The 25,548-nt window shown below is 48.5% G+C and overlaps 1 protein-coding gene across 1 annotated transcript in view; it reads left to right on the forward strand.

Annotated features, from left to right (window-relative positions):
• The window catches only part of EIF4G3 (eukaryotic translation initiation factor 4 gamma 3), a 142,021-nt gene that overhangs the window by 113,515 nt on the left and 2,958 nt on the right, over positions 1-25,548 (forward strand). The window contains 18 exon segments of the mRNA XM_039565796.1: positions 1,534-1,704; positions 2,673-2,870; positions 3,736-3,882; positions 4,165-4,401; positions 6,465-6,569; positions 7,903-8,035; positions 9,039-9,133; positions 10,692-10,785; positions 11,338-11,455; positions 12,766-12,989; positions 14,180-14,295; positions 16,330-16,502; positions 18,479-18,604; positions 19,583-19,664; positions 21,454-21,552; positions 22,417-22,563; positions 23,653-23,734; positions 25,118-25,264. Of these exon segments, the coding sequence (XP_039421730.1) occupies positions 1,534-1,704; positions 2,673-2,870; positions 3,736-3,882; positions 4,165-4,401; positions 6,465-6,569; positions 7,903-8,035; positions 9,039-9,133; positions 10,692-10,785; positions 11,338-11,455; positions 12,766-12,989; positions 14,180-14,295; positions 16,330-16,502; positions 18,479-18,604; positions 19,583-19,664; positions 21,454-21,552; positions 22,417-22,563; positions 23,653-23,734; positions 25,118-25,264 (2,494 nt within the window).

Genomic DNA, 25,548 nt, shown 5'->3' on the forward strand with positions numbered 1-25,548 from the left:
TCCTCAGGAGTGGTCAGCTGGTGTGGTTGTGCTGCAAGTGGTTGGACTTGATGATCTTGGAGGTCTTTTCCAAGATAAATGATTCTGTGAATTACAGCATTCATGGGGCTTGTGCCTCATGCAGTTTGAATAAGCTGCTGGGCTATTTCTGTGCATGCCAGGTGACATGAACAGGGGTCTTAGTAAGCTGAGGGGAGCACACTGACACCCTGCCCCTCGGAGCCCTCTCCCAGGCGTCGCTGGGCACACAGAGCAGGTCGTGGCCTGAGGTCGTCGTCTTCTGACATCTTCCTCTGTTGCTGTTGTCTGTAGTGAAGCCCAGACAAGAGCTCCAGCACTGCTGGTGATCGTGTTCATTTGCACACATTTACCTTGTCAAAGGCAAGTGGTTCAACTGCCTCCTGCCTTTAAGAAGGATTTTGCCTTTCAGTAACACAAACCCAGGTTTGTGGCTGATGTGTGACATAAGAGGCACCAGCCAAGAGCCCTTTTCTCCTATTCAGTGAAGCTCTTTGAATAACTGCAGTGGTTTGGCCTTTTTGATGCTCGTTGAACCCTTTGTTGAACAAAGCAGTGTTTGAAATGGCCCATCTTCCACAAGTGGCTGCTGAGCAGATTAATTACTGCTGTGGGAAGTACCAGGTTTGATAATGGAGTTTTGCTGCATTAATTTGTACCTTGAGGTTGGACATTTGTGATAAATGAGTTCAGAAATGTGAAAGAGCATGGGGGCAGAACAACCTCCCAACAGCACCTGGTACCTTTAGTCCTTAATCAGAAGCCCCCAGATGATGAAGAGGAGCTTTGGGGGTGTCTTGTGCCCTACCAGTTGTACATTGAAAAACTCCCTGGCTGTGGCAGGTTTTGTGCCTCATTTGTTCAGGAGGAGCATCACGTTACACAGGATTGCAGAAGTGCTTGGTGCAGTTCCAAAGCACCCTGATTCCCTTTCTTTTGTGGAACCACCCAGAGTTTGTCCCCACATCTGCTAGGATCCATATTTTTACAGTGCAGGAGCTGCAGTGATACTCCTTCAGTATGTTTTACGTAATTCCCGTTTCAAAATGGCTCTGTTGGAAGCAATCTCCAGTAAAACTTAACATTTCTGGCAGAGCTGCTGATTTATCATTGCCTAAGTGCTTGGGATGGCATGTTTGAAATACACCTGTAAGGGCTGAATTCTTCCACACCTTCGCTGTGGTGTCTCAGTTATGCAGTTTCTGACTGCCAAGAGGCACTTTAGGCCAGTGGGGTTCAGTTCTGCCCTGCTGTAGCAGCACCTGGAGCGCTGCCAGATCGTGTAGGCAGAGTCATCCCATCTCTCTGTTGGGAAAAGCTGCCCAGAGAAACGTGTTTGGTGTCTCCGTGTTCTGTGACCAGCCCGGAGCAGTGTCGGGCCAGAGGGACTCCTGGTGTCCCAGCAGGGCGTGCTGGTGGCCAGTGGTGCCGTCAGCGGGTGTTGGCGTTTGCCCTGCAGCGTGTTACCCCATGTGAGCTTAAAGTGGGATATAACAGGGAATGTTTTTGTCCTAGTTGTTGAATGTTGGACCGAGGAGATCTCAGCCGGGCCAGAGGAGGGAGCCCAGGAAGATCATCACTGTGTGTGTGAAGGAGGATGTGCACCTGAAGAAGGCAGAGAACGCCTGGAAGCCGAGCCTGAAGAGGGAAAACCAAACGGAGGACCCCGAAAACGTCAAAACCCAGGTGAGAGCGAAAGCAGGCCTGAGGGTGCAGCAGCTGCACCAGGTAATGGTAATTTGCCTTCCCTCTTGTGTCACAGTGAAAGAGGGCAGTGAAGTTCAGTTGGAATCCCAGCTTTCCCCTACCTTGATGGTATTTTTTGTATGTTTATTCTTGACCTGGAGTTTAAATGCTAGTCCTATATATTAAGCAGAGAACACCAGACAACGTCCTACCTCTCTTCCAAGATTGCTTTTCTACTGCTGTTTTACTGGAATATTTCTGTCTCCGTTCTAAAGCAAACAGCCCTACATTCCCAGCATAGAACTTGCTTTTCATCCCCTTTTAGACCACATTTCTGCACTGAATCCTCACCAAGACTGAGGTTCCTCTGTGAAATCCCTCAGTTGGTCCTGCCCAGCCCAACAGTGCTGTCTGAAGCTCCCTCTGTCCTTCTCCCTCTCCTCTCCTCCGTGGGACAGCTGCTCTGGGAGGAGGTGTTTGTCTGGTGATCAAGCTTGTAATTTGTAGGATAAGTTGGGATGGTCTTGAAGGACACTGGAATTCTGGTTTTGGAGCTAATGGTGGCATTGCTGGCCTCATTGTCATCCTGGATAGGAAAAAATAAAGTGCCTTAAAGTGAATTTTAGGAGGGGTTGGTTACGTCTGGCTGAAGGAGACAGGCCACTCCCTGTTAATCTGTATCTCATGGATTAAACTGATATAAAGAAGAGTTTTTCTGACCGGGAGGGCTTTGTGCCTCTGTTGCACTTGACAAAAGCACTTGGGCATTTCCAGAACTCCTGCCCTGCAGCCTTGGTCTTTGGTAGCCAAGTGAGAAGTGGGGTTGGGCTGTGCAGAAACGTGGTGTGTCACTCAGCTTCCCAGACATTCCTACAGGATGTCTCCATTCCCCTGTAAGAAGCATCCTGGCTTGTTCCTGAAATCCCCCTGCACCCCTTGTGCCTGAACTTCAATGCTCTGTCATTCAGGAGCTGTTCCGCAAGGTACGAAGCATCTTGAACAAGCTGACGCCCCAGATGTTCAACCAGCTCATGAAGCAGGTGACAGACCTGACGGTGGACACAGAGGAGAGGCTGAAGGGAGTCATCGACCTGGTCTTCGAGAAGGCCATCGACGAGCCCAGCTTCTCGGTGGCGTACGCCAACATGTGCCGGTGCCTGGTGACGGTAAGAGCCGCCTGCAGCTCGGGAACTCCTCTGGGCAGTGTTCAGCACAGCACCCCACGGGCTGGTGGGCAGTGACAGAACCCGGGGAGAGCAGAGTTAAGTGTTTGTTCTGAGTGTAAGTGAGAATAGTTAATGTGGAGTATTTGTTGGCCGTGCCCGAGGCGGAGGGATTTGAGGGAGCAGTTGTTGTTGGGAGTTGAGGACTCTGCTCCACCTGGTCACGAGATGCGATTTGGGAAGTTCAGAAAATCACGGAAGCATGGAATGGTATAGGTGGGAAAGGGAACTTAAAGCTCTTCTCATTGCACTCCATGCCATGGGCAGGGACACCTTCCACTGTCCCAGGCTGCTCCAAGCCCCATCCAGCCTGGCCTTGGACACTTCCAGGGATCCAGGGGCAGCCACAGCTTCTCTGGGCACCCTGTGCCAGGGCCTCCCCACCCTTCTGTGTCTGTCGTTTCCAAGGGAGCCCAAGATGAGCCGGGCTTTGCACAGATCATTCTCAGAGGGTGAATTTGGGACAAAATAACCCCCTTTTCCCCAGGTCCTTCATGACATGCAATGAAGGAATACAGCTTAAGCCTGCAGCACAGAACAGGAGCGGTTTTAAGCAGGAGTTGTTTTTAAGGGATCCTGTGGATGGAAAGGTAATCCATCCCCGGGCAGAGGTGGTGTCAGCCAAGTTTGGAGTGTGACTTTATATCTGCAATGTAAAACTCCACTGGAAATCCTGACATGAGGCTTCTCTTTCACAGCTGTGCGGAGCCACACAGCTCAACATGAAGAGCAAAATAGTTATGGCTGACCCCTCCTCTGTGGAGTTTATCCCTATTTCTGCTGATGTTTTTCTTCCTTCTCACTCCAGCTGAAAGTGCCCATGGCAGACAAACCTGGGAGCACAGTAAATTTCCGTAAGTTGCTGTTAAATCGCTGCCAGAAGGAATTTGAAAAGGACAAGGCTGACGACGATGTCTTTGAAAAGAAGCAGAAAGAACTCGAAGCTGCCACCACTGTAAGTGGTGTTTTTCTCCATAAGTTCTTAGAGTTCCCTCAGAAAATTATTTCCTTTTGAGACAGCAGTTGATCTGGGGGGATTCCGGAGTTGAGACTTTCATTCTGTCACTGTGCCTGAGGATACCAAAAAATATTTGCCTTGACAGTGGGTTTGTACCAGCATCTTTCAGGGCTTTAGGAGGAAAAGAGTGAACAGTGTCTATGAACATAAAACTGGATCTTTCAAAGAGTTCTGTGCACTGGGAACATGGTTTCGCAGAGCTGTTTTCCTGTTTTACAGCCAGAGGAGAAGACGCGGCTCCACGATGAGCTGGAAGAGGCCAAGGACAAAGCCCGGCGGAGATCCATTGGGAATATAAAATTCATCGGTGAGCTTTTCAAGCTGAAGATGCTGACAGAGGCCATCATGCACGACTGCGTGGTGAAGCTGCTGAAAAACCACGACGAGGAGTCCCTCGAGTGCCTTTGCCGCCTGCTCACAACCATTGGCAAGGACCTGGACTTTGAGAAGGCAAAGGTGGGGCAGGAATGGGAGCGAGGGATGAGGCTCTCTGGGCAGGGCTGGAAAAATGGGTGTGGGGTGTTTTTATTTGAAGATTTGTTTTTTCTTCAGGAATTTCCATATGGCATGAGGAAATCATCCACTCCTCTGTGGATGTTTCGTCATGACCTGGCCTCGCTCCCTGCTCTGTAATAGAGTCTGTGTCATTTTCAACAGTGTTCTCCAGTTGTTGTTTCCAAAGATTTTATCCAAACACACAGCCCAGAAATGCTCAACATTTACTTTTTCCAAGTTGAATGTCCCTCTCTCTCTGTAGTTCCCAAAACATGAATATTTCCGGTTGAAGGTTTATGTTACCTACAGAAGCCACCATTTAATGTGTTGTTCAGATGAAATCTAAAACACCCTCATTAACCAGTCCAAACTCCTGCCTGAGCCTCGGGGGTGCCTTTATTTTGTGTCATCCCTTGTCTCCAGTTGTGCTGGGATGTGGCAGCTGTTCTGCCACCACAGCGATCCTGCATCCTCCTCCCCGTTTTTCAGCAAATGTATCTGTAGCACGGAGCACAGAGCACTCCAAGAGCTTCTCTTGGCACAGACAATCTGCTGCTCCTTCACAAAAATCAGGCTTGGGATGCAAAACTCCAGGGTTTTGCCAGGAATCAGTGGGACTCGGCTCTGGAAACAAACGGAGCTAATTGTGTTCAGCTGCCCAGGGCAGGGAGTTCCCTCTCCACACGCTGGATCTCAGGAATCAATCCTGAGCCTTAAGGGGAAGGAATTTCCCAGATTGTTCTGTGAGCATTGACCAAAACAACGTGGTTTTATCAGCAATCCCCAGGCTAAACATCCCATGCTGTGAACGCAGCACCAGGCATGGCACCAGCATGGGATTCAGTTTCTCCGTGTGCTTTGGGAAGAAAACCAGGTCTGAATTCCAAGCTGAGGTCAGGCTGGATGAGGCCTGGATGCTGTTTTGGTCTTTTTGAGCACTGTAAAAGCCAACATTTTGGGGCTCTGCTGGTCCTGCATCCTCGAGCGGGGCATGGTGGGGCACGGAGCAAGGGAGCAATTCCAGATGCCTCTGTCCTCTCTTTGGGTTTGGTTATTTCTATCAAGACTGAGAGAATCCTTCTTAATGGGGTAGACACTTTATTGTGTGTTTTTGTTGAAGCTGAACTGTTAGTCATAGTTTAATTAAAACTTCTGAAATAAGTCCATTGGTAATATTTCCCCATGATCCCTACATTTGGAAACATTTGCTCCCAGAGCTGGAACTTTCCAAGGCAAGGCCAGACACAAACTTTAATGGGCTTTTTCTTGTTTGTTTAACTACAAGGACAAGGGTTTAGCTGGTTTTTAGTGCAGAGACAGGGAAACACTATAGAAAAGTGCTCTGAAACTCTTGGTTTGAAACAACCAGAGGCCCTATTTTGAGAAAAAGGCTGTTTAGAGCTTGGTGAGCCAAATTTAAACCTAACAGGAGCTTCTCTGCTTTCATGTCTTAGTGTGAACCTATTGGGATTCTACTACATCGTGATTTTTCTGGATGAGGAGGAGTTTGTGGGGTTTTTTCCCACTCCAAGTCCATTAAACTGTTCTTGTAGAGAGACCCAGAGCTGCTGCTCAGCCTGGCCTGGCTCAGACAGCTTGGGGGGTAAACCGTGCAGTGATGTGTCTTAGGCTGGTTTTGTACCCATTTTGTTTCCTGAGCCAGTTTTTCTTGGGCTGAGGTGAGCACACAAGCTGATTTGAGGAGGGGGAGCTCAGAATGAGATATATTTTCAATGGATGTCATGTTTATTATGTAAGTGCAGAGGGCATTCATTGTTTGAGTAATTGAAAACCCAGAGAAAGTGCGTGCCTGCACACTTGCGCCTCATTTCCTGCACATGCTGCCCTGTGCACCCTCCAATCCATCCTGGAGGAGTGTACAAGACCCAGCACTCAGCTCTCTGGGGAGCAGCCCTGTGTCCCCTGATGTTTCCAGCACGGGAATGCAGGAGCAGCTGGGTGCCCCTCAAGGGAGTATTTTCATTTTTCTCCACAACACTGATGATGCTGTTTTTCTTGTCTAGCCCCGCATGGACCAGTATTTTAATCAGATGGAGAAGATTGTGAAAGAGAGGAAAACCTCCTCAAGGATTCGATTCATGCTTCAGGATGTAATAGACCTAAGGCTGGTAGGTCACAACTCCAGTGAGGAAAAGCATGAAATCATGGAAGCTCAGACTGGTTTGGGTTAGAAGGGACCTTAAGGATCATCTCATTCCACCCCCTGCCACGGACAGGGATACCTCCCACTGTCCCAGGCTGCTCCAAGCCCCATCCAGCCTGGCCTTGGACACTTCCAGGGATCCAGGGGCAGCCACAGCTTCTCTGGGCACCCTGTGCCAGGGCCTCCCCACCCTCACGGGGAAGAATTTCTTCCCAATGTCCCATCTAACCCTGCCCTCTGGCAGTGGGAAGCCATTCCCCCTTGTCCAAAGTCCCTCTCCAGCTCTCCTGGAGCCCCTTTAGGCCCTGGAAGGGGCTCTGAGCTCTCCCTCAGCCTTCCCTTCTCCAGGTGAACATGCCCAGCTCTCCTGCCAGTCTGTCATGTTCCCTTCCATATCCAGACTGGATAAGCTCTCATGCAAGAGCAGGGATTCACAGCTGAAGTAGGATGTTGGGGGGAGATCTGTTCCCCTTCTCCCCAAAGTCTGGCTGTTCAAAGCCAGGAGATGTCTCCATGTTGTCCTGGTGCCATGGTCAGTACTTGTGTGGTGCACAGGGCCCCCACGCTGTGCAGGTGAAGACGTGACCACGGGTGGAACAAACCTTCCCAGCACCTGTGATTTTTCCCCCAGGGGACCTGTTTTGGGTTGTGTGGAGGCTGAAGTCACCATTTTGGCTGCAGGTAGATAATTGCCCCAAGAGCTGTAATGAGGCTGCAGCAAGATAAGGGACAGCATGGTCATTCCAGGGCTGGAAGGGTCTGAGCAGTGCATGGCTGAAAAGACACATCGAGCAGGGAAAGTGTTTTTGGAGTGACAGCTGCCCCTCTCTGCAGGATTCCTGTCTCAGCCATCACCATTCCTGGATTGGCAAAGCACTGTCTCCACTTAAAATCAGTCACTTTTTGCTTTTTTTATTTTCAAGGTTTCATTTTTTCCCCTCAGGCTTGATGGAAAGGCTCCCACCAAGAGTGTCAGTCATAGAGTGACAGCAGCTCTTCTCTTTCCTCTGAACCTTGAATGAGTGGGAAGCTGGGAATGTGCAGTCTGGGGGTTGACATGTCTTGAGCTCAGTCAGGTCTCACTGCATTCTCTACCTGAGCACAGGGCTTTGCTCTCTGGTGCTGGGATAACCATGTCCATAACATGTCCCAGCTCCACAGGATTTTCTCCAGCCCCTCTAAGGCATGGCAAGGGTGGGAGGATGAGGCCTCGTTCCCAATGTTCAAATTCCCCACGTTTGATGCTCCCCTGGAAGTTTCCCTGAGCACGTGTTTGGTTTTTTTTGCTTCTTCCCCAGTGCAACTGGGTGTCACGGAGAGCAGACCAGGGCCCCAAGACCATCGAGCAGATCCATAAAGAAGCCAAGATTGAAGAGCAGGAAGAACAGAGGAAGGTGCAACAACTCATGACCAAAGACAAGAGGAGACCAGGTAAAGTGAAAGCCAAGTTGGCTGCTCCTTTCACTCATTTCACACCCTGTGGCCTTAGAGGGAATCCCACATAAAAGGAAAAAATCTGGTGTTGTTTTTTTTTCCCAAGCGTAATGAGCAAAGGGAATTGGGGCCTGATTGTGGCAGAGGCTGGAAAAGGAACAGATTTGCCATGGATTGGCTGTGGGGATTTTCAGGGGCAAATCCCATGGGTGAAAACAGTCAACCACAGGCCAACAGTGCTTAAGTTTTCCATTCATTCAAACCATGTTTGATTTTGTGACAGGCTGCCAGAAATCTGTTCTAACAAGTTACTACTTGGGAGTCAGATTTGCCATCCATTCTCATAACACTGCAGAGTCTCATTTCAAGAGAAAAACATCTCATTTCAGGAGTAACCGTGTTGTCTTCAGCTGTTACAGTCGTGAGGTGCTGACTCTGCATGAGGGAGTGTCTTGGCTTAAACTGCTCCTGGCCCTCAGGGCACTACCTGAAGATGAATTTGGAGTGACTGGGAAAATAAAGTCTGGGACAGAGCAGGGCAAGGAGAAAGTAATTTTGGGGATTCTTTAATACTAAGGATTGTCAAATGAAAGTGCTTTGAAAACAGGGCGTAAAGAAAATAATGTAGACTTTAATTATCCTGAAAGTGACACCAGGAGAAGGTGAGGAACCTGGCCTGAGGGGCTCCATGTCAGACCTGCCAAGCACTGCAGGAATGTGTGGGGTGAGTGAGGCTCTGGTCAGGGAAGGCATCTCACCTGCTCCTTCCGTGAGCTCGTGAACGTGCAGCATCTGCAGGAATGCAGAGGAATCCAGCCAGGAACCATCCCTTCCAAAAGCAGCCCTTGAAAGGAGAGAAAGCTTTTGTGTCAAGGCTGTTTTGTGGGAACACAGGCAGGCAGGCTGGTTGTGTCATGTCAGCGGGACAGACGTTGCTGAGCAGGGCCCTGCCGGCGGAGCAGCGGGATGAGCTGAGGAGGGTTCTGTTTGTCACCCTCAGGTGTCCCACGGGTCGACGAAGGCGGCTGGAACACTGTGCAGGGGGCAAAGAACAGCAGAGTGCTGGACCCCACCAAGTTCCTTAAAATCACCAAGGTAGGTGCCACCACAAGGCTCCTTCAGGGCAATAAAATATCTGTCAGTCCAGGAAGGACTGGGACGGTGTGTACAGGTCGCAGCTTGGGGTCGGGACATTTTAAATCCTCAGAGTTAGTACTGTGTGTAGATAAAGCTCCATTATCTTCTGGATGTTCCTTTTGTCCTGAGGGAAGGGAGTGTGCAGACTTTCTTTCTTAGGTTCACAGTGTCCTTTTAGTAATTCAGAAGCTCTCGTAGTCAGAAAATCTGCATTTTATTCAGTGATGAAAATGTGAGTCAGGGTACTGTGTGACATGGAGAGGCAGCACAGCACCCACGTTTGATGGGTCTCAAACACATCACTTGGGGGTCTCAAACACCTGCTGGAAATCCTTGGCTGCCTCAAGTTCTTAAGACCCTATTCTGATGCTGCTCCTCAATAAAACAGGGAGGCCACGTCCACTTTGATGTGTCACAAACAGCAACACTCCAGACTCGGGAGGCTGCAGTAGAATGGGAAGAGCTGTGTCTGCTTTTGGAGGTTTCTTGATTTGGTGGCATGGTTGCATCCCCCAGTACGTGATAAACTTTTGTATTCATCCTCCAGATGAGCAGCTTCCTGTTATTTCACCATTAGACTGGTGGATTTGGGACAGTTTTCCCGGCTGCAGGTTGGGCAAGTTGGGAGATTTCTCCTTTTTTAAGCTTCAGAACAGCTCTGGGTTTTCTTGCCAAGGAAAAGTCTGGCCTTTGCATTAATCAGTGATTCCTAAATATTCCCTTGTCCCACTTAATGTCACTCACCCTGAATTTTTACACTCAGTGCCTGGATTCTTGGAGAGCTGTAAGGCAGGACCTGGACAGACTGCAGCCCTTCTGCAGATCCAATCAGTTTGTTCCTTCGGAAAGTCATAAAACAGTCTCCAAAACTTCATTAGCAGGAGAGGTTCAGCCTCCTCCTGCCTGGGCTTATGGCTCACCTGGGAAAAGCCCTTCTCCTCTGTTCCATACAAATGGAGCTGGTTCCACAGCAGCTGCTTTGGAAGGAGAGAGGAGCTCACCAGAGATCTGCGAGGTCACAGCCTCCTTGTCAATAAATTCTCCCACTGAACATTGTAAAATCAATGTTCTCTTCTTGCCAGACACCACTTCTTCCCTCCAAGTTCTGCGACCTGTTGTCGTCCTTTGCCCTCTGGATTGTTGGGTGCCCTGCAGATCCCCACAAAGCCATGACTGGAGGGTTGATGGACAGTGGAGCTGTTCACACATCACAAACGGACTGAACATCTTTCAAGTACAGATACACTGAGCTTTTCCACCTTCCTGAGCTTCAAATTCCCAATAAAAAGAAGCTCCTGCTCACTGTGAATGTCTCTCACTGGCATTTGGAAGAGGCTCTTCGTGATGCCCTTTGTTGTTTGTGTCCTCGGTCTTGGGCCACGGTTTGGTCTTCCAGAAATGTCTTAAAGTGTATTTTGGTGTTCACAAGACTGGGATTGTTGCCAAAAAAATCTCCCATTTATTATTAAATGGTATGATTTGCCCTTGTAATGGTACATCCTGGTGTGTTTTACAGCCCACAATAGATGAGAAGATTCAGCTCGTGCCTAAAGCCCAGTTGGGCAGCTGGGGGAAGGGCAGCAGTGGTGGAGCCAAGGCAAGCGAGATGGGTAAGTCAGGAGGGACCCTCACCCTCAGCTTTGCTGCCAAAGAGCAGGTTTGGGTGGGTTCACAGAACGTTGGAACGTCCTCAGCCGGGAGGGACCCACAAGGATCATCCAGTCCAGCCCCTGGCCCTGCACAGACACCCCAACAACCCCAGCCTGGGCACCCCTGGCAGCCTCGGGGCCGTTCCCATTCCCTGGGGAGCCTGGGCAGTGCCCAGCACCCTCTGGGGGAAGAACCTTTCCTGATATCCAATCTAAACCCCCCTGGCACAGCTCCAGCTGCTCCCTCAGTCCTGTCCTGGTCACAGAGCAGGGATCAGAGCTGCCCCTTGGGAGGAGCTGCAGCCCCCAATGAGGGCTCCCCTCAGTCTCCTCTCCTCCCCTCTCTGTGTGACCTCCTGACAAGAAGGGTTGAAGTGGGGCAGGACCAGCCTTTTCCCTGCACTTCTCTCCCCATCGCTCTGAAACAGCTCTGGCTGAACTGCTCAGTGATGCCAAGGTAGCAGCAGCTCCTGACCTTGTCACTCTGCTCTCTGTTGTCTCCACGATCTCCAGACTCCTTGCGACCAAGTGCCACAAGTCTGAACAGATTTTCTGCCCTGCAGCCTCCAGTCTCCCCAGTATCTGCCTCATCTGCATCTTCAGAACTAGAATCTCGCAGGGCCTTAACGAGGTGAGTGTCGCTCCGTCTTTCTTCCCTGCTGCACTTTGCACCCCCTGCTCTGGGTACCAGCACTCAGAAAGAAGAGAATTCCTTGCCTTTCCAGGAATTCCCCTCTGAGTTAGCTTCAAACACACCTGTATTTTATAATACCATAGGGGAGACAGGTGGAATTCATTTTTAAAGCCATTTTGATTAATGTTTTTACCCTTCAGCTAAGGGTAGTTGTGTTTAACAGATCAAAAACTCTTCAGATAAAAAGTAGTAATAAATAGGTTGGATTTAATAGCTGTGAATTCAGCCAGGTCAGTAGGTTTATTTATCCAGAAAAACACACCTAAAACCTGGCAGAAATGCAGCATAAAACAGTGTTTGACCCTTCCCAGCAGGTGTTACCTGCCCATGCTCCTGCATGCCACAAAACGCTGCAGAGCCTCTCTCTCACTCCAATTCCTTCAGGGCTGCAGCCACTCCAGCTTGGAGCATGAAACATGTATTAACCCTCAATAATTTATTAACTCTAGACATGGTTTATAAATGTACAGTTCATTTAAAAGGTCACTGGATCTTCCTTCCAGTGCACACGAGCTGCTGAAGTGTTTTCCTGGGTTGTTCCTCTAATGTTTTCCCTTCTATTTCAAGAAAAGCTTGGGCTTACCTGGAAATGACTCCATTTTGGTATTATTTTGCCCATCTTACTTGTTAACACAATAGTTAATAGGACAGATCATTGTCACCTGTTGCTGGAAGCGTTCACTGTTTGGGAGGTATTTTTCAATAAATGGGTAAAAAATACAACTCTCATGGGATCACAGAATGGTTTGGGTTGGAGAGACTTTAAAGATCACCCAGTCCCACCCCCCGTCATGGGCAGAGACACCTTCCACTATCCCAGGGTGCTCCAAGCCCCGTCCAACCCAGCCTTGGACACTTCCAGGGATGGGGCAGCCACAGCTGCTCTGGGCACCCTGTGCCAGGGCCTGCCCACCCTCACAGGGAGGAATTTCTTTGCAACAGCTAATCTAAAGCTCTCACACCATTTCAAAGTGAAACAGAGTCCTTGTGTTATAAAATTCACAATTCCATGTATAAAATGGGTGCTGCAGAGCACTGCTTTCCCATGTGGTCTCTAGCAAGCATTGGCTCTGCCTGTCCACTCTGGGTATTTGTGTTTGCGCATCCCTGAAATTGAGTTAATTTTGGTTGTAGGTACAGCTGTAAGAAATGGAGTCAGCAATCCTGTGGGGTTTGGGGGTGGTTTTTTCCTGCAGTGAAGCCCTCAGGTACCTTCTCTAACCTCTGAGTGTGTTTGTGTTCGGCAGTCGCGGGAGCACAGGCAGGGAGAAGAACGACAAACCTCTGCCACCGTCCCTGTCCCGGCCTAACACCTTCCTCCGGGGCAGCAGCAGCAAGGAGCTGCTGCTGGACAACCAGGCCCAGGAGGAGCAGCGCAGGGAGATGCTGGAGACGGTGAAGCAGCTGACAGGAGGCATGGAGATGGACAGGAACAGCACTGAGGCCGAGAGGAACAAAGCCAAGGAATCTGGTAACGGCTCCTCTGTGCTTGGGGAATCTTGCTGAGTGTGTGGAAAGGCAGGAGGATCTGTCAGGAGCAGTCACACTGTCGGCTGCTGCAGCTGTGATGCACCTCCCAGAGCCGGGTAACAGCTGAGTCAGGCAGGCCTCGGCCTAATCCCTCTCCAGCTCCTCTGTAGGATCCAGCAGAGCTGAAAGGCTGCAGATGCCAGCACAACACCACCCCGTGGCATTGTCTTGCCTGTTTTGGCCTGTCACTGTCCCACTGGCTTCTGGGCACGAAGTCCCCCAAGTCAGTGTCAGTTCTTCAGGAATGCTTTTTCAGTGCCCAGTAAAGCCATATCTACCCTTTCCAAGCATTCCTCTGGGCCAGGGCAGGGATTTGGGTCTGGGACAGATGGTGCACAGCAGCTTTTTAGCACCATGTCGTTGCCAGCTCTCCTCCTGAGCTGGCCCTGGTGCAGCGGGACAGTGGCACCCACCAAGGTGACTCGACTGTCACCTTGTCAGTCCTGCAGCTCCTACTTTTCCCTCCTGCCAGCCTGGGCTCGTTTGTTAGTGGGAAAATGTGGACTCCCAGGGGTTGTTCCCTGTGGACAGAACCTTTATAGTAAGGACAGTGTTCAGCCCCTTCCCTGGGAAACGTCTGGAAACTGCTGCAGTGAGGGAAACACCTTAACTGCCACAGCACAGCAGAGGCCTATCCTGAAGCTTTGGGACGTTGTAGACAATCCACAGGGACCAGAGTTTTGGGATGTGATCAGGAGATTGCCTTGGGCTGCTGCCCATTGCAGTCAGCGTATTTTAACTTCGCTGCAACAGCTCCCATTTAATTATTTAATGGTTGCGGAGAGCTTTTAAGGTATTCGACCTGTGCCACTGCCAGCTGTGATCCTGCAAGGTCAAGTTACAGAGATACTGGGAGTTCCTATGGGGGAAAAGTAGCCAGGAAGGAATCATAGAATCCCAGAATGGTTTGAGTTGGAAGGAGCCTTAAACTCATCCAGTTCCACCCCCCTGCCATGGGCAGGGACACCTTCCACCTATCCCAGGTTGTTCCAAGCCCCATCAAAGAACTACCCTGTGCCTGAGGATGGGACAGGGGACACACCTGCTCTGGTGACTTCTGTTCTCAGAATGTCAGCTCTAAAATGCTGATTTTCCTTTTCCAAACATTTCTTTTTGCTGTATTTCCACCAGCCAAGCCAGAAGCTCCCCCAGTTCCAGTGCAAGAAAAGCCTTCGCTATCAGAAGAGGAAATAGAGAGAAAATGCAAATCTATCATTGATGAGTTCTTGCATATTAATGATTTTAAGGTAAGCAAGATGAAAACCTCTCTTAACAGAAAGCTCTGAGGGCATGGAGTGCTTTCTCTCCAGGATCTGTCTCTGTGAGCACCCAGCCCACACAGAGGCAGTGGAAGCAGCGGGGCCAGGCAGAATCCAGGCAGCAGCAGCAGCAGCAGCTCCATGAGCCGTTTCAGGACAGTTGTCTCCCAAGCTTGTTTTCTGCCCTGCTGGTCATAGGAAAAATAGCCCAGCCTGTGTGTTTTAAGTAGTAAGATGGATGTGTATCTGTCATGAATCACTGAGCAGCTCCGTAATACCAGCAATTCTGGAAGCAGAAAAGCTAGTGGGAAAATAAACAGAGGTTTTCATTTAGTTATCAAAGCATGTGCTGTTCTGATCTGAAGGCAGATAAAGCAGTACTAAATATTGAACAAACCACTCCAGAGGATTTTTAATAAACATTGGAAATTACTGAGCAGCTGTCATCACTTCCTAGTTAAAAGGTTGAAATTTTGTTTCCCTTGTAAATGGGTTTTTTAGCTTGTCCAGGGAGTTTGCTAGAAGTGTTACATTGGCTATGAAGCTGATTCGTTTGATCTTTCACTGAAATAAATTTTAAAACCTGCCAAGTTTGAAATGGCAGCATTTGGGAGTTGCTGGTTTGGCACCCTAAAAGCAGAGTTGCTGCTTCCATTTCATTGGGCTTCCAATTAATGATTGGAAAGAGGAATAGTCTCATGATGGATTGTTTAGAGTTCACATCTAGTTATTGGGATAAATTATTAAATACTTGGTTTGGAGAGGAAAAACCATGCTCTGATTGGCAGTGGGCTGGCCTGGGACCCAGGGGCTGGTGAGCCAAGGAGTCGCCGCTCCGTTTCCTTCTTGTGATGGACTCCAGAGGCTCCCCCTGGGTGCCTGCGATGAAGGGACCACTTCGGTTCCCTGTTTGCAAATACAGCAGCATATTTCTGTGGCTGGCTGGAAATAGAGCTGAATTGCATTGGACAGGGCAGGGCTGATTAAAAGTATGGAATCAAGGCAGTTTGTTTGCATCAGGAATTACTTGCTACTGGGGAATTCTTGGTGCTCGTCAGGTGCAGTGAAGCTCTGACTAACTCTGCTTAAACTCGTGTTCCTGCAGCCACCCGTGAGCGAGTTCCTGCTGTGTAGAGCAGAGGAATGGCCCTTTGCAGGTGTTTGGTCCTCAGAGTTTGACCTGACCGTGAACTCCAAACTGCTGAGCTATGGCCCTGGTGACAGCAGGGTCGGCCAGCAGGGTTCCCTGTGTGTCCTGGGACACCGGGATCCTTCTGACGAGCTCCGACCCGAGCGCATGGGCTGGGACCACCGCGTTCCTGACCTGCAGAAAAAAGCAGGGCCTGAGGAAACACATCTGGGGCTGCCAGGTCTTGGTAACTCAAGGCATAAGCAGTCACAGAGCAGGTGCCTGTGGTCAGGAAGGCCACTGAGATCCGTGGGCTGGACCCAGAAGGTCACTGGGAGGTCCTTGTTATGGCAGTGGAGATTTTTGATGTGGGACTTTGAGAGCTACTCTCAGAGTCTCTGAGTGTTTTCTTTGTTTAGGTTGCAAAATGCACAAGCCAGAAAGTAGGGGCTTTAGAAAGGGGAAATCTTCCTCCAAGTGCTCCCCAGCTATTTTCTGGTTCTTGATGGGCTGTGGGTTTGTAACACGGGCGTTTGTGGCAGGTCAGATGAGTAACAAATCTAACCTGATACCCTCTTTTTGACTTGGCTTGATGTTTGATGCAGTAATAGGTGTTTCAGTGGCATCCAGAAGACAATTCCTGCCGTTTCACCAAGCAGCCCTGGAATGTGATTGTGTATTTTAAAAGTTGTTACCTGAGTGGTATAAATTCCATTATTGCTATTACTGTTGTTTCTGTTACTATTACGTGGTGAGGTTCCACAGCCTAATTCAGCAGCCTCACTAAATACTCATTTTACCAAGAATCCCCAATGTCACAGTAGGAAATACTCTTGTGCCACGTTTTTGGCTACTTTTCAGTTCCGGGGTGACTGATATGTGTCGTTCCACAGGAGGCCATGCAGTGCGTGGAGGAGCTGAGTGCCCAGAACCTGCTGCCCGTGTTTGTGCGCGTGGGAGTGGAGTCAACGCTGGAGCGGAGTCAGATCACCAGAGATCACATGGGCCAGTTGTTACATCAGCTGGTGCAGTTGGGAAAGCTGAGCAAGCAGGATTTCTTCAAGGGGTTGGTATTCTGCACAGAGAATCCACAGATTCTTTTCCTCAGTGTTTCTTGCGAATGGATGCTGTGCTGCAGAGAAATGTTCTCCCACCTTTTTTTGGTATCCTGCCCTCTCCACACATTCTTTTGTAAGGACCATATCATCTGGGTGTATTTATAAGGACTATTATTACTGTAATATATCTTAAAGTGTTTCAGATGCTTTAGTGAACATAAATATGTTCATATTTATATCAGCTTTTATTTCAAAGTAGATCTGTAGGTGTCTGTTTAAATGTGTGTATTCAGATCCCTGTTCTGTGCTGCATTTCTCCCTGCTTGCCTTTTGCAAATCCCTGAATGTAATTGGAAGAGGAGGAAGTCAGAATCCTTCACACAACATTAGTACCTGGGAGCTCCTGTGCATCCACAGAGCCTCAGCCACTCTCCCACTAGGAAAAAGGCTTCACCCACCCGATGCCATCTCTCAGGATGCCTCAGCTGGAGCGGCTGAATCCTCGAGGAGCTGAGGAGAGCATGCAGCAGATGGGTTGGACCTGCCTCAAGAGACCTGAGTTTCAGCTGCTGGCTCATTTCAGCTCCCTGAGTTTTGTGTTCCCAGCCTGATGTCCAGTCCTCAAACAATCCATGTTCCCAGGGAGGCCCCTGGTGGCACTCAGTCCTCGCCGGGGTGTAGAATAGGAGGAATAACAGGGGTAGCCACAAATGCAGCAGTGAAGGAGCAGATGAACTCTTTGGATCCCGAGTTCCTGAGGAGTTGGCTCTGTCTGGCTGCTTTAATTTGAATCCCTGTCATTGTGGTACCACCGACTGCTCTGACAGGAACTCCCTGCACCCGTGTCTGTCCCTGAACTCCATTTAGCTCACACGAAAGGTTTAGGCAGCCTGAGCCCAAAACCGTATGGAACAGCTGAAAAAATCTACATAGATCCACAGGGAGAACACTTGTGTCCACACAGCACTGATGGTCAGAGGGACTCATTTGAGGTGATACATATCCAAAATGTATTGGGATTAAAGCTGTTCTGGAGTTTCCTGGCGTTTAGATAAGTGGATCTTGATGAAATATTGGGATCTGTGGTGTGAATGTGGCATAAACAACATGAAACAGCTCCTGAAGATGATGGAAAGGACAAGTGGTGTTCAGTGGGTGCTGAGGAGAACACCAGAAACCACCTCACTTACTGACACAGGAGAAATGACCGTGTAATGAGGGATCACAGGATGAGCACTGCTCCCAGCCCACATCTGGGAGATGCACAACAGGAAAACAATTTCTGGCAGAAAGGCTGGAGGAGCAGTGGGGGATGCAAAGAACAAAGCAAAGGAGGTGGTTTCTGGTTTGAAACACGAGAGAAAATGTGCATTTATAGTCACTAAACAGGACACTGGACTTTTCAAGGTTTTTGGGGGGAAACGAACCATGATAGAAACTGGCAGGAGAGCAGAAAAATTACCATCTGCCAGGCATGGGAAGTGAAGCCACCTGCAAGGATTTCATGGAAAGAAGAGTTTTGAGCCATTCTGGAAAGTGTGTCATTGGGGAGCAGTCCTGTAATTCCTGCTGCAGATAGAAACCCCCCTCTGCTGAACTGAGCTCTTACTTACAGACATTTCACTTGATGGTTTATATTTACAGACAAAAATGCTTTTTAGTTTTATAGGTGTTACTACTACCAAATGATTTGGTACTGGGATATAAGAATTATTACAAATTGAGGTTTCCTCGATCTATTTGTTGGATCTGCAAAAGTTGGTGTCTTTTCCACATACTCTCCATGTTACTGCATGGAGAAATTTGGAAGTACCAAAAGCATAAAATGGCAATAGGGTCTTTGTTACTTTTGTGATTCTCCTCACTCCTCTCTCTCCTCACTCCTCTTTTATGTTACAAAACATTTTTAAAGTGCAGATTTCTTTGCAGGAAATATCTCCAATTAAATTTTCTTTAATACTTGATGTTTTTCCTTCTTCTAAAGCTTTTCTGAGACCTTGGAGCTGGCAGATGACATGGCCATAGATATACCCCATATCTGGTTGTACCTGGCTGAGTTGGTGACCCCCATGTTAAAAGAAGGAGGAATCTCTATGAGAGAACTTATACAGTAAGTGATGCTTTCTCAGCTGTGCCTGCAGGGTTTTCACAGCGTGGTTCCCACCAGTCGGTGAAGGATGAGAGTGCTGGAGGCTCAGCTCCCCGGGAGCCAGTGGGAAGCTTGATGCACATCCTTGGGGGCCGCACCGGTCTGAGAGCTCTGCTGGGACGGGAGCTTGGTGCTTACACCCTTGGAGAGGGGTTTTATCCATAAGTCTGCTGTTTGTTTCAGCTGAGCTTAAAAATACCCCAGTGCTGTAGAGTGGAGTCATTTGGGAGCGCTGGGAATTGGACCTGTAGCGAGTGAGGTATCGCAGAGGGGCCTGTGTGGCTCAGAGTGGTAACCAAAGGAGGGCAGGGTTAGGTGGGATATTTGGAATAAATTCCTCCCTGTGAGGGCGGGGAGGCCCTGGCACAGGGTGCCCAGCGAAGCAATGGCTGCCCCTGGATCCCTGGCAGTGTCCAAGGCCAGGCTGGACATTGGGGCTTGGAGCAGCCTGGGACAGTGGGAGGTGTCCCTGCCCAAACTATGGGATTCGGTGTCTACCGCCTAGGCATTTCCTTGAATGGGCACAAAACCTTGTCTGCAAGACTGGAAACCATTTCCCGGACCAGAATTCCTGTATTTTCTGTATGTCCTTACATATTTGGGGATTAACTGGAAGCCAGTGGAATGGTTCCTATTTCTATTACCAGTATATTAAGAAAATAACAGTATTTTCCCTCTACTCAAATACAGTATCCCACAAAAATTAGTGGATTTGACATTAAATATAACATACTTTTTGATGTAAAATTCAAGTCTTTGTAATCAGCCGTGTTGTGACAAGGTCACTGCATCACTAAATGTTTTATCAGCAGTGCTGGATTAATCAAATCCTTCCTCCCTGGCAGAAGTTAAAGGTGATTTCCTGCCTCAGTTTGCCCCTTGCTTTGCATTCCAAATACGAATTATAAAGAAAAAACACCTGGTTTTCTTTCATTCTAGAGAATTTAGCAAACCCTTGCTTCCTGTGGGAAGAGCCGGCGTCTTGCTTGCTGAAATCTTGCACCTTCTATGCAAACAAATGGTGAGTGCCCAGGTGCTCCTGTCCTCCAGAGGGAGGAGTGGATGCAGCGCTCGTGTTCATGCATGAAACCTACACCATTCCCACATGAGGACGTTTAGGGATGATCAGCCAGTCCAGATAACTTAGGAAACATGCCTCGCACCCCCAGTTTCCAGCCAAGCCTTAAGAGGTTCCAAAAAGTTGAGTTAACTTTTTGTTTTCTCATCACTTTTCCCTTTTGCAGGTACCTTTGCACCTGGCTTCTCCCAGAAGCTAAGAGTGCTGAAATACTGCAAGAGGGACATGCTCAAGGGATTTCTGGGCTGACCAGAAGCAGCAAGTGCCGGGAATCTTGCGAGAGAGATGTTCTTGCAGACCGGAGAGGTTCTCAGGGTTCGGATAAGCTTCCGATGGCCTCAGACTGCTGGGTGCTTATCCAAACTAAACCTGCCGACTCTTGAGGTTCACCCAGCACTGGGGTAGTGACACCTCCTCACCCCGTGACTCCGAGAGCTCTCTTTCACACCTCACAGCTGCGTGTCCAACCAGTTTGGTGTTTTCCCTATAACTCATCTCCATTTTTGTCTTTTTTTTTTTTCTTTTTTTTTTTTAATCCAGCTAAATCCTGCACTTTGGGTAGTGTCTATTTCCAACCCCGTAAAATCCCTCACTTGCCTTTTTATATTTTTTCAAGCATGCATTCAAGTAAGGTTGAATGTTCCAGGAGCATTTCAGTCTTAACAGTGCAAAGAGTGTCTTTTTATTTATTTATTTTAGTCTTGTGCTTGTTTGGACAATCAACTTCCATTTTTTTTTTAACTATTCTGTGAAAGAAAAGCTGCTGTGCTCTGGGTGTGGAAGCACAGCCTTGGGTCTCTGTTTCTGCCACAGCTTTCTGATCCAGTCTCGTCCAGGCCAAGACTTGGACTCGGGTATTTCAGTGTAATATCAGCCATCTAATCCAGATCTTGATGGGTCAGAGCAGGAACTATGCACAGTTGGCTCTTAACAACCTGTATCGTAAACTGAAAATTGTAATCTGCTTTGTAAACTAAAAGTCAGGCTGCATTTCTCAGCTTGGCTTAGGCTACTCAGTGATCCCCTTGTGAGCAGGCACTGTAAGGTGAAACTCTGGCAGAGCATTTGGGTGAAAAGAGCTGGTTGTGCTCAGCATTTTTATTCTTATCAGAACTGTGTGTGTCAGAACTGGGCCCTCTGAGGCAGGAGGCTCAAAGGTCAGTGTGACATTAGAGGCTGCAAAAGGCTGAACTGTCTGTGCTCAAAGGCACTGCTCTCAAGGTTTGCATAAACTCTAGGAATTGAGGAGAGAATTTGGGATTATGTGCCTGAATTTGAGTCTTGGTCTCTGTGCAGAAAACAGCCGTGTAAATAAGGAATTTTCTCAAAGGAGCAGTGTGCCAGAGCCTTACTGTCGAGGCAGGGGAGCGTGAGTCACGGAGTAAGTCAGGAGAAGGATCTGAGTCATCTGTGCCAGCTCTGTGTCAGGCCGTATCCTGTTCCACTGCTCCTGGGTAACCTCGGAGGTCGTTGCGAGCCCCCCGTGTCACTTCTGCCTTGTCCGTTCCCCATCACGAGGCGTTGCCCGCCTGACAAGATGTGCATACCCGGGGGGATTGCACATGTGGTTTCTCTTGCACGAGGTCTCCAGATGTTCTCACTCATTGCTGGGCGTTTGTTGGGTGGCTGAGCTGTCCATTATTCCTCCTGACACAGCTGCACCATTCCGGCCCCTGTGAGCTCCCGGGGTGTCGCTCAGCTCTTTAAACTGGACAAACTGCTTGTGTTTCAGAGCCATAAGAAAGTGGGAGCCTTGTGGAGGGAGTCTGGCCTCAGTTGGAAGGACTACTTGCCCGAAGGGGAGGATGTACATACCTTTCTCATGGAACAAGTGAGTTCAGATCATTGGCTCGATCATCCCGTTTGTTCATCCTCTTCCATCCCATTCTTACGTGCAGTTGGAATATGGGGTGAAGTGTCTTGAGTTGGGGTAGATGATTTCAGCACCACCTTTTGAAGCACAGGGAGGACAAGCCTGTCCCCACTGCTCCCAGACACACATCTCAGGTCTCCTGACTTCCTCTAGGAGACCTGTTTCTCCAGCTGGGAAAAAAATTTCAAGAACGAGTTTTGGAGCAAGGACAGATAATCTGCAGAAGGGCCACAATAAATGGTAGCAGTTATTCACTCATCCCACCTTGGACTATGATCCTGGAGGGGGCCAGGAACTGATGGAGGCACCTCACCTCTTGCTGGTGCTGCTCCTCAGGAAGACACTGTCTCCCTTCGGAGCTTCGAGTGATCTGCTGCCCTGTTCCGGCACTTTGGAAGTGCTGCAGGAAATGAAATTGTTACCATGGCCTGGGCCTCACTGAGGGGACTGCAGCCCCTCTTGTCACAGTTTTCAAGGAATTGGGGCACTGGCTGCAATTCCTTTGAGCCAGTGCCAGCTCTGGTCATTGCATTCCAACCCCTATAGCTCCAGCTGGGCAACACACGCCTGATTTTTTGCTCTGCTGTGCAGGGCTGGAGCTGCCTGAGGTACCTCGTCTTTGCTGGATAATGTAGTTCTCATGTGTTGGTAAAATGCTTCCTAACCTTTGGAACAGGGAAAGTTTATATTGCTGTAATGATAACTAAGCAGCTGGAAGATGCCAGGAAGCAGAATTAAATGTAGTTTCCTGCTTCAATCTGGTGTAATTCAGCCTAGGGAAGTGCGTTTCACTAATTCTCATCATCACATGTGGTGTTGCAGAAGTTGGAGTTCGCGGAGTCCAACTGTTCCAGTTCCTCAGAAGCACTTTCAGAGAAAGAACTCTCTGCGGAAGAGCTGAACAAGCAGCTGGAAAAACTCATTGTTGAGGACAAGGCGAATGATGAACAAATCTTTGATTGGGTAGAGGTACAAAGAGATTTTCACCCTCCCTGCAGACTGTTTAACTGCTTTTGTTAATATGTTCTGGTCTGAACATCTCGGGGTTTAGGACACTGCAAGGATTTGGTCTGTACAATCAACACTTCCAAATAATTAAAATATTATCAGTTATTTAAGAGTCAGCTTTAGGAAGGAAGAATTTTAGCCATAGTAACTGTGTAACTGCCTTTTAAATACTGTAGACTTTCGGACACTGAATATCCTACTTCTGCCACTTAGTACATTCTAGATGTACACTGCTACATCGTTTCTTCACAAAATAGGGAAGAGAGCCTTCTCACTACTTTTTTCCAACATGACCTCTGCAAATTTCCCCCTGTAAAAACATCCTGGGCAGTCACTGAGAGCACCTTTTCCCAGTGCCTGCCCAGTGCGCTGGAAGAGAAAGAAAAAAAAGAGGAAAAAGCCTGTCAACCCACTGGTCTTTGCTCTCTGTCTCTGGCTGCATTCTTTAACCCAGATGTTTAGTGTCCAAAATTATACCCAGCCTGATGCATTTACATCTGTGCTTACACTAAATCTTGGTCAGCTTCAGTTCAGTTATTTCTGTGGCAGAGCAATGTGTTAGAAATGTCATTTTTCCACTGCTGTTAGAGGAGTCGAGAGTGGAACAAAAGCAGCACTGAAGATCTGGGATCACCCACAGGCTCTTTGGAGCCTTGGACAAGTTCCACAGCCATTCCCTGAATTTCTTTTGCAAAGCAAACAATCTCCACCCAAGGAACACGCCATAAAGTTTGTTGGAAAAGCCTGAAACTCTTTGAAACTGTGTAAGGGCATTGCAGGAGCCTGGCATGGTTGGTTTGGTTCTGCAGACAAACGGCTCCTTGTGGGAGGCATTCAATGGCACATGGATCCCATGGGAACTGGTGTTGCCTGTTGACATCCCTGAGGGAGTTTCAAGTGGGGAAGCCGAGGGTTTGCAGGGGTGAGCTGGGTTTGTGCTGCAGCAGCAGCTGAGCCTGGACGTGCTGCCGGATTCAGTGCTGGAGTTTGGAAGCAGTCGCGCTCCTGCAGCGCTGTGTTTTTAACTGGCCCATTTACTCTTGATTCCAGGCTAATCTAGATGAAAGCCAGATGAGTTCACCTACATTCCTTAGAGCTTTAATGACATCAGTTTGTAAAGCAGCTATTATAGGTGAGTAACTTGCAGTGTAAACACCACACAAACCAAACCTGCAAAGAATTATTTGGTGTTTTTCAGGTTTATATCACATTTCCCTGCCCAAGGCTGTGTCTTATCACACACTAAGGCTACTCCATCATTTGGGATTGTGCCCGAGAGCAGGGTGTCCCTTCCCCATGTGACAGCCAGGTGCTTTGCCGAGTGTGGTGTTCCCGAGGTGACCCTGGTGTGTCCCAGTGACCTTGTGTGAGCGGGGGTTTCAGACAGCGCTGGGTAATGCCAGCTTGCTCGTCGATTTTCTTGACAAAGGTGGAAATGACTGAGATCATCATTAAGGCAGTTAACATTTCCACTCCTGTGTCAGCAAAGATGCGTGGGCACCCCAGTAGTGGCAGCGTGGGCTGTGGGAAGAAGCCAGTCTGGGGCTCAGGCTTGTAAGAGTTTTATATCTGAAGTTTCAGTTTCATAAGGATGGTTTATGTGGATTGCTTGCCTGTACAGCTGTTGGCTGGAAACACAGGAAAGGGAGGGCTCCCAAGTCGGACACGTGAGCCTTGGAGCCTCAGGGGAGTTGAGTAAAGCACTGCAGCCAGAAACATCTGCTCACTTCACTTGGTTGTCTTTTAACTTTACTGTTGGCATCTGGCAAAGCAAAAAGTGGTGCTTGTAAAGGGTCTGGTTCTGCTCTGAGCTGTGATTTGGGGGAGAGAATGGGCTGGATTCCACCGCGGGAGGGAGGGGAGGGACAGCCCAGCTCCTTCCTCTCTCTGGGAACAGAACCTTGCTCGTGCCACCTAGTGTTAACAGAGACATGACACAGAATTTCATTTACAATGTTTAAGGGTTCCCTGTTGTCAGGAAAGTCATCCTCTGGTGTAAATTTTGACCTTGCCTTTAACTGAGTCTTTTTCTTTTGTTTTCAAAATATCACTTAATTGGGTTGTGTGATGTACTTGAAAGCTGCTGAATAATTTATCCATGTGGCTGAGGGACTTCTAATGCATATTTTTTATATATTCCTATTTCCTATGTCATGTGCAACTTAAAATTCTGTTTCTGCCCTGGTATTTAAAAAAAAAAAAAAGAATTTTCTAAAAACCTTCTAAATGCAATTGCCTGTGGAGACACGATTTGCACTGCAAGGTAAAGTTGTGCTGCTTCTGTGTGTTTTAGAGCTGGGGTCACTGCAGACACTGGCTGAATTTGGGGAACTTTAAGGACCAAGACTTCCAGAAATAGCCATTAACCAAAAATAGTTCCTGTTGTTTCTCATCCTCCTTTTCTCTCCACTCTGATCTGTGTTTGTGATTGTTATTTGCATAAATAAAGGCAGTCAAAAACTTGTCCCTGTTGCCATGTGCCAAAGCTGACTCTGCTTTCTCCTCTTCCCCTCAGCGGACTCTTCCAGCTTCCGAGTGGACACTGCTGTTATCAAACAGAGAGTGCCCATCCTACTCAAGTACCTGGACTCAGACACAGAGAAGGAACTACAAGCACTTTATGCACTACAAGCATCAATAGTAAAACTTGATCAACCTCCTAGTAAGTGTTGCCTCTGTGCTGGGATTCCCACAGAAGGGAAGGGGGATTCTGTGGGAGACTGGGAGAGGATGTGCTTTTCCTTACCTTTGTAGGTAGCAGGTGAGAGAAGCCGGTGTGTGGTGGGTTCAGCTTGTCCAAATTCCAGCTTTTTAGAGCAGCTCAGGTACCCAAATGCTTGGCCAGAGGCCGACTCTTCTTTTGGTTGCTCCTGTGAGCAGGCACACAGAAGGAAGGACAAATGTCTGTTGATAAAAAGAGAGGAAAAAAAGAGCAGTAAAAAATAA

Source organism: Corvus cornix, chromosome 27, assembly GCF_000738735.6.
Source record: "Corvus cornix cornix isolate S_Up_H32 chromosome 27, ASM73873v5, whole genome shotgun sequence".
In the NCBI taxonomy this organism is placed as follows: domain Eukaryota; kingdom Metazoa; phylum Chordata; class Aves; order Passeriformes; family Corvidae; genus Corvus; species Corvus cornix.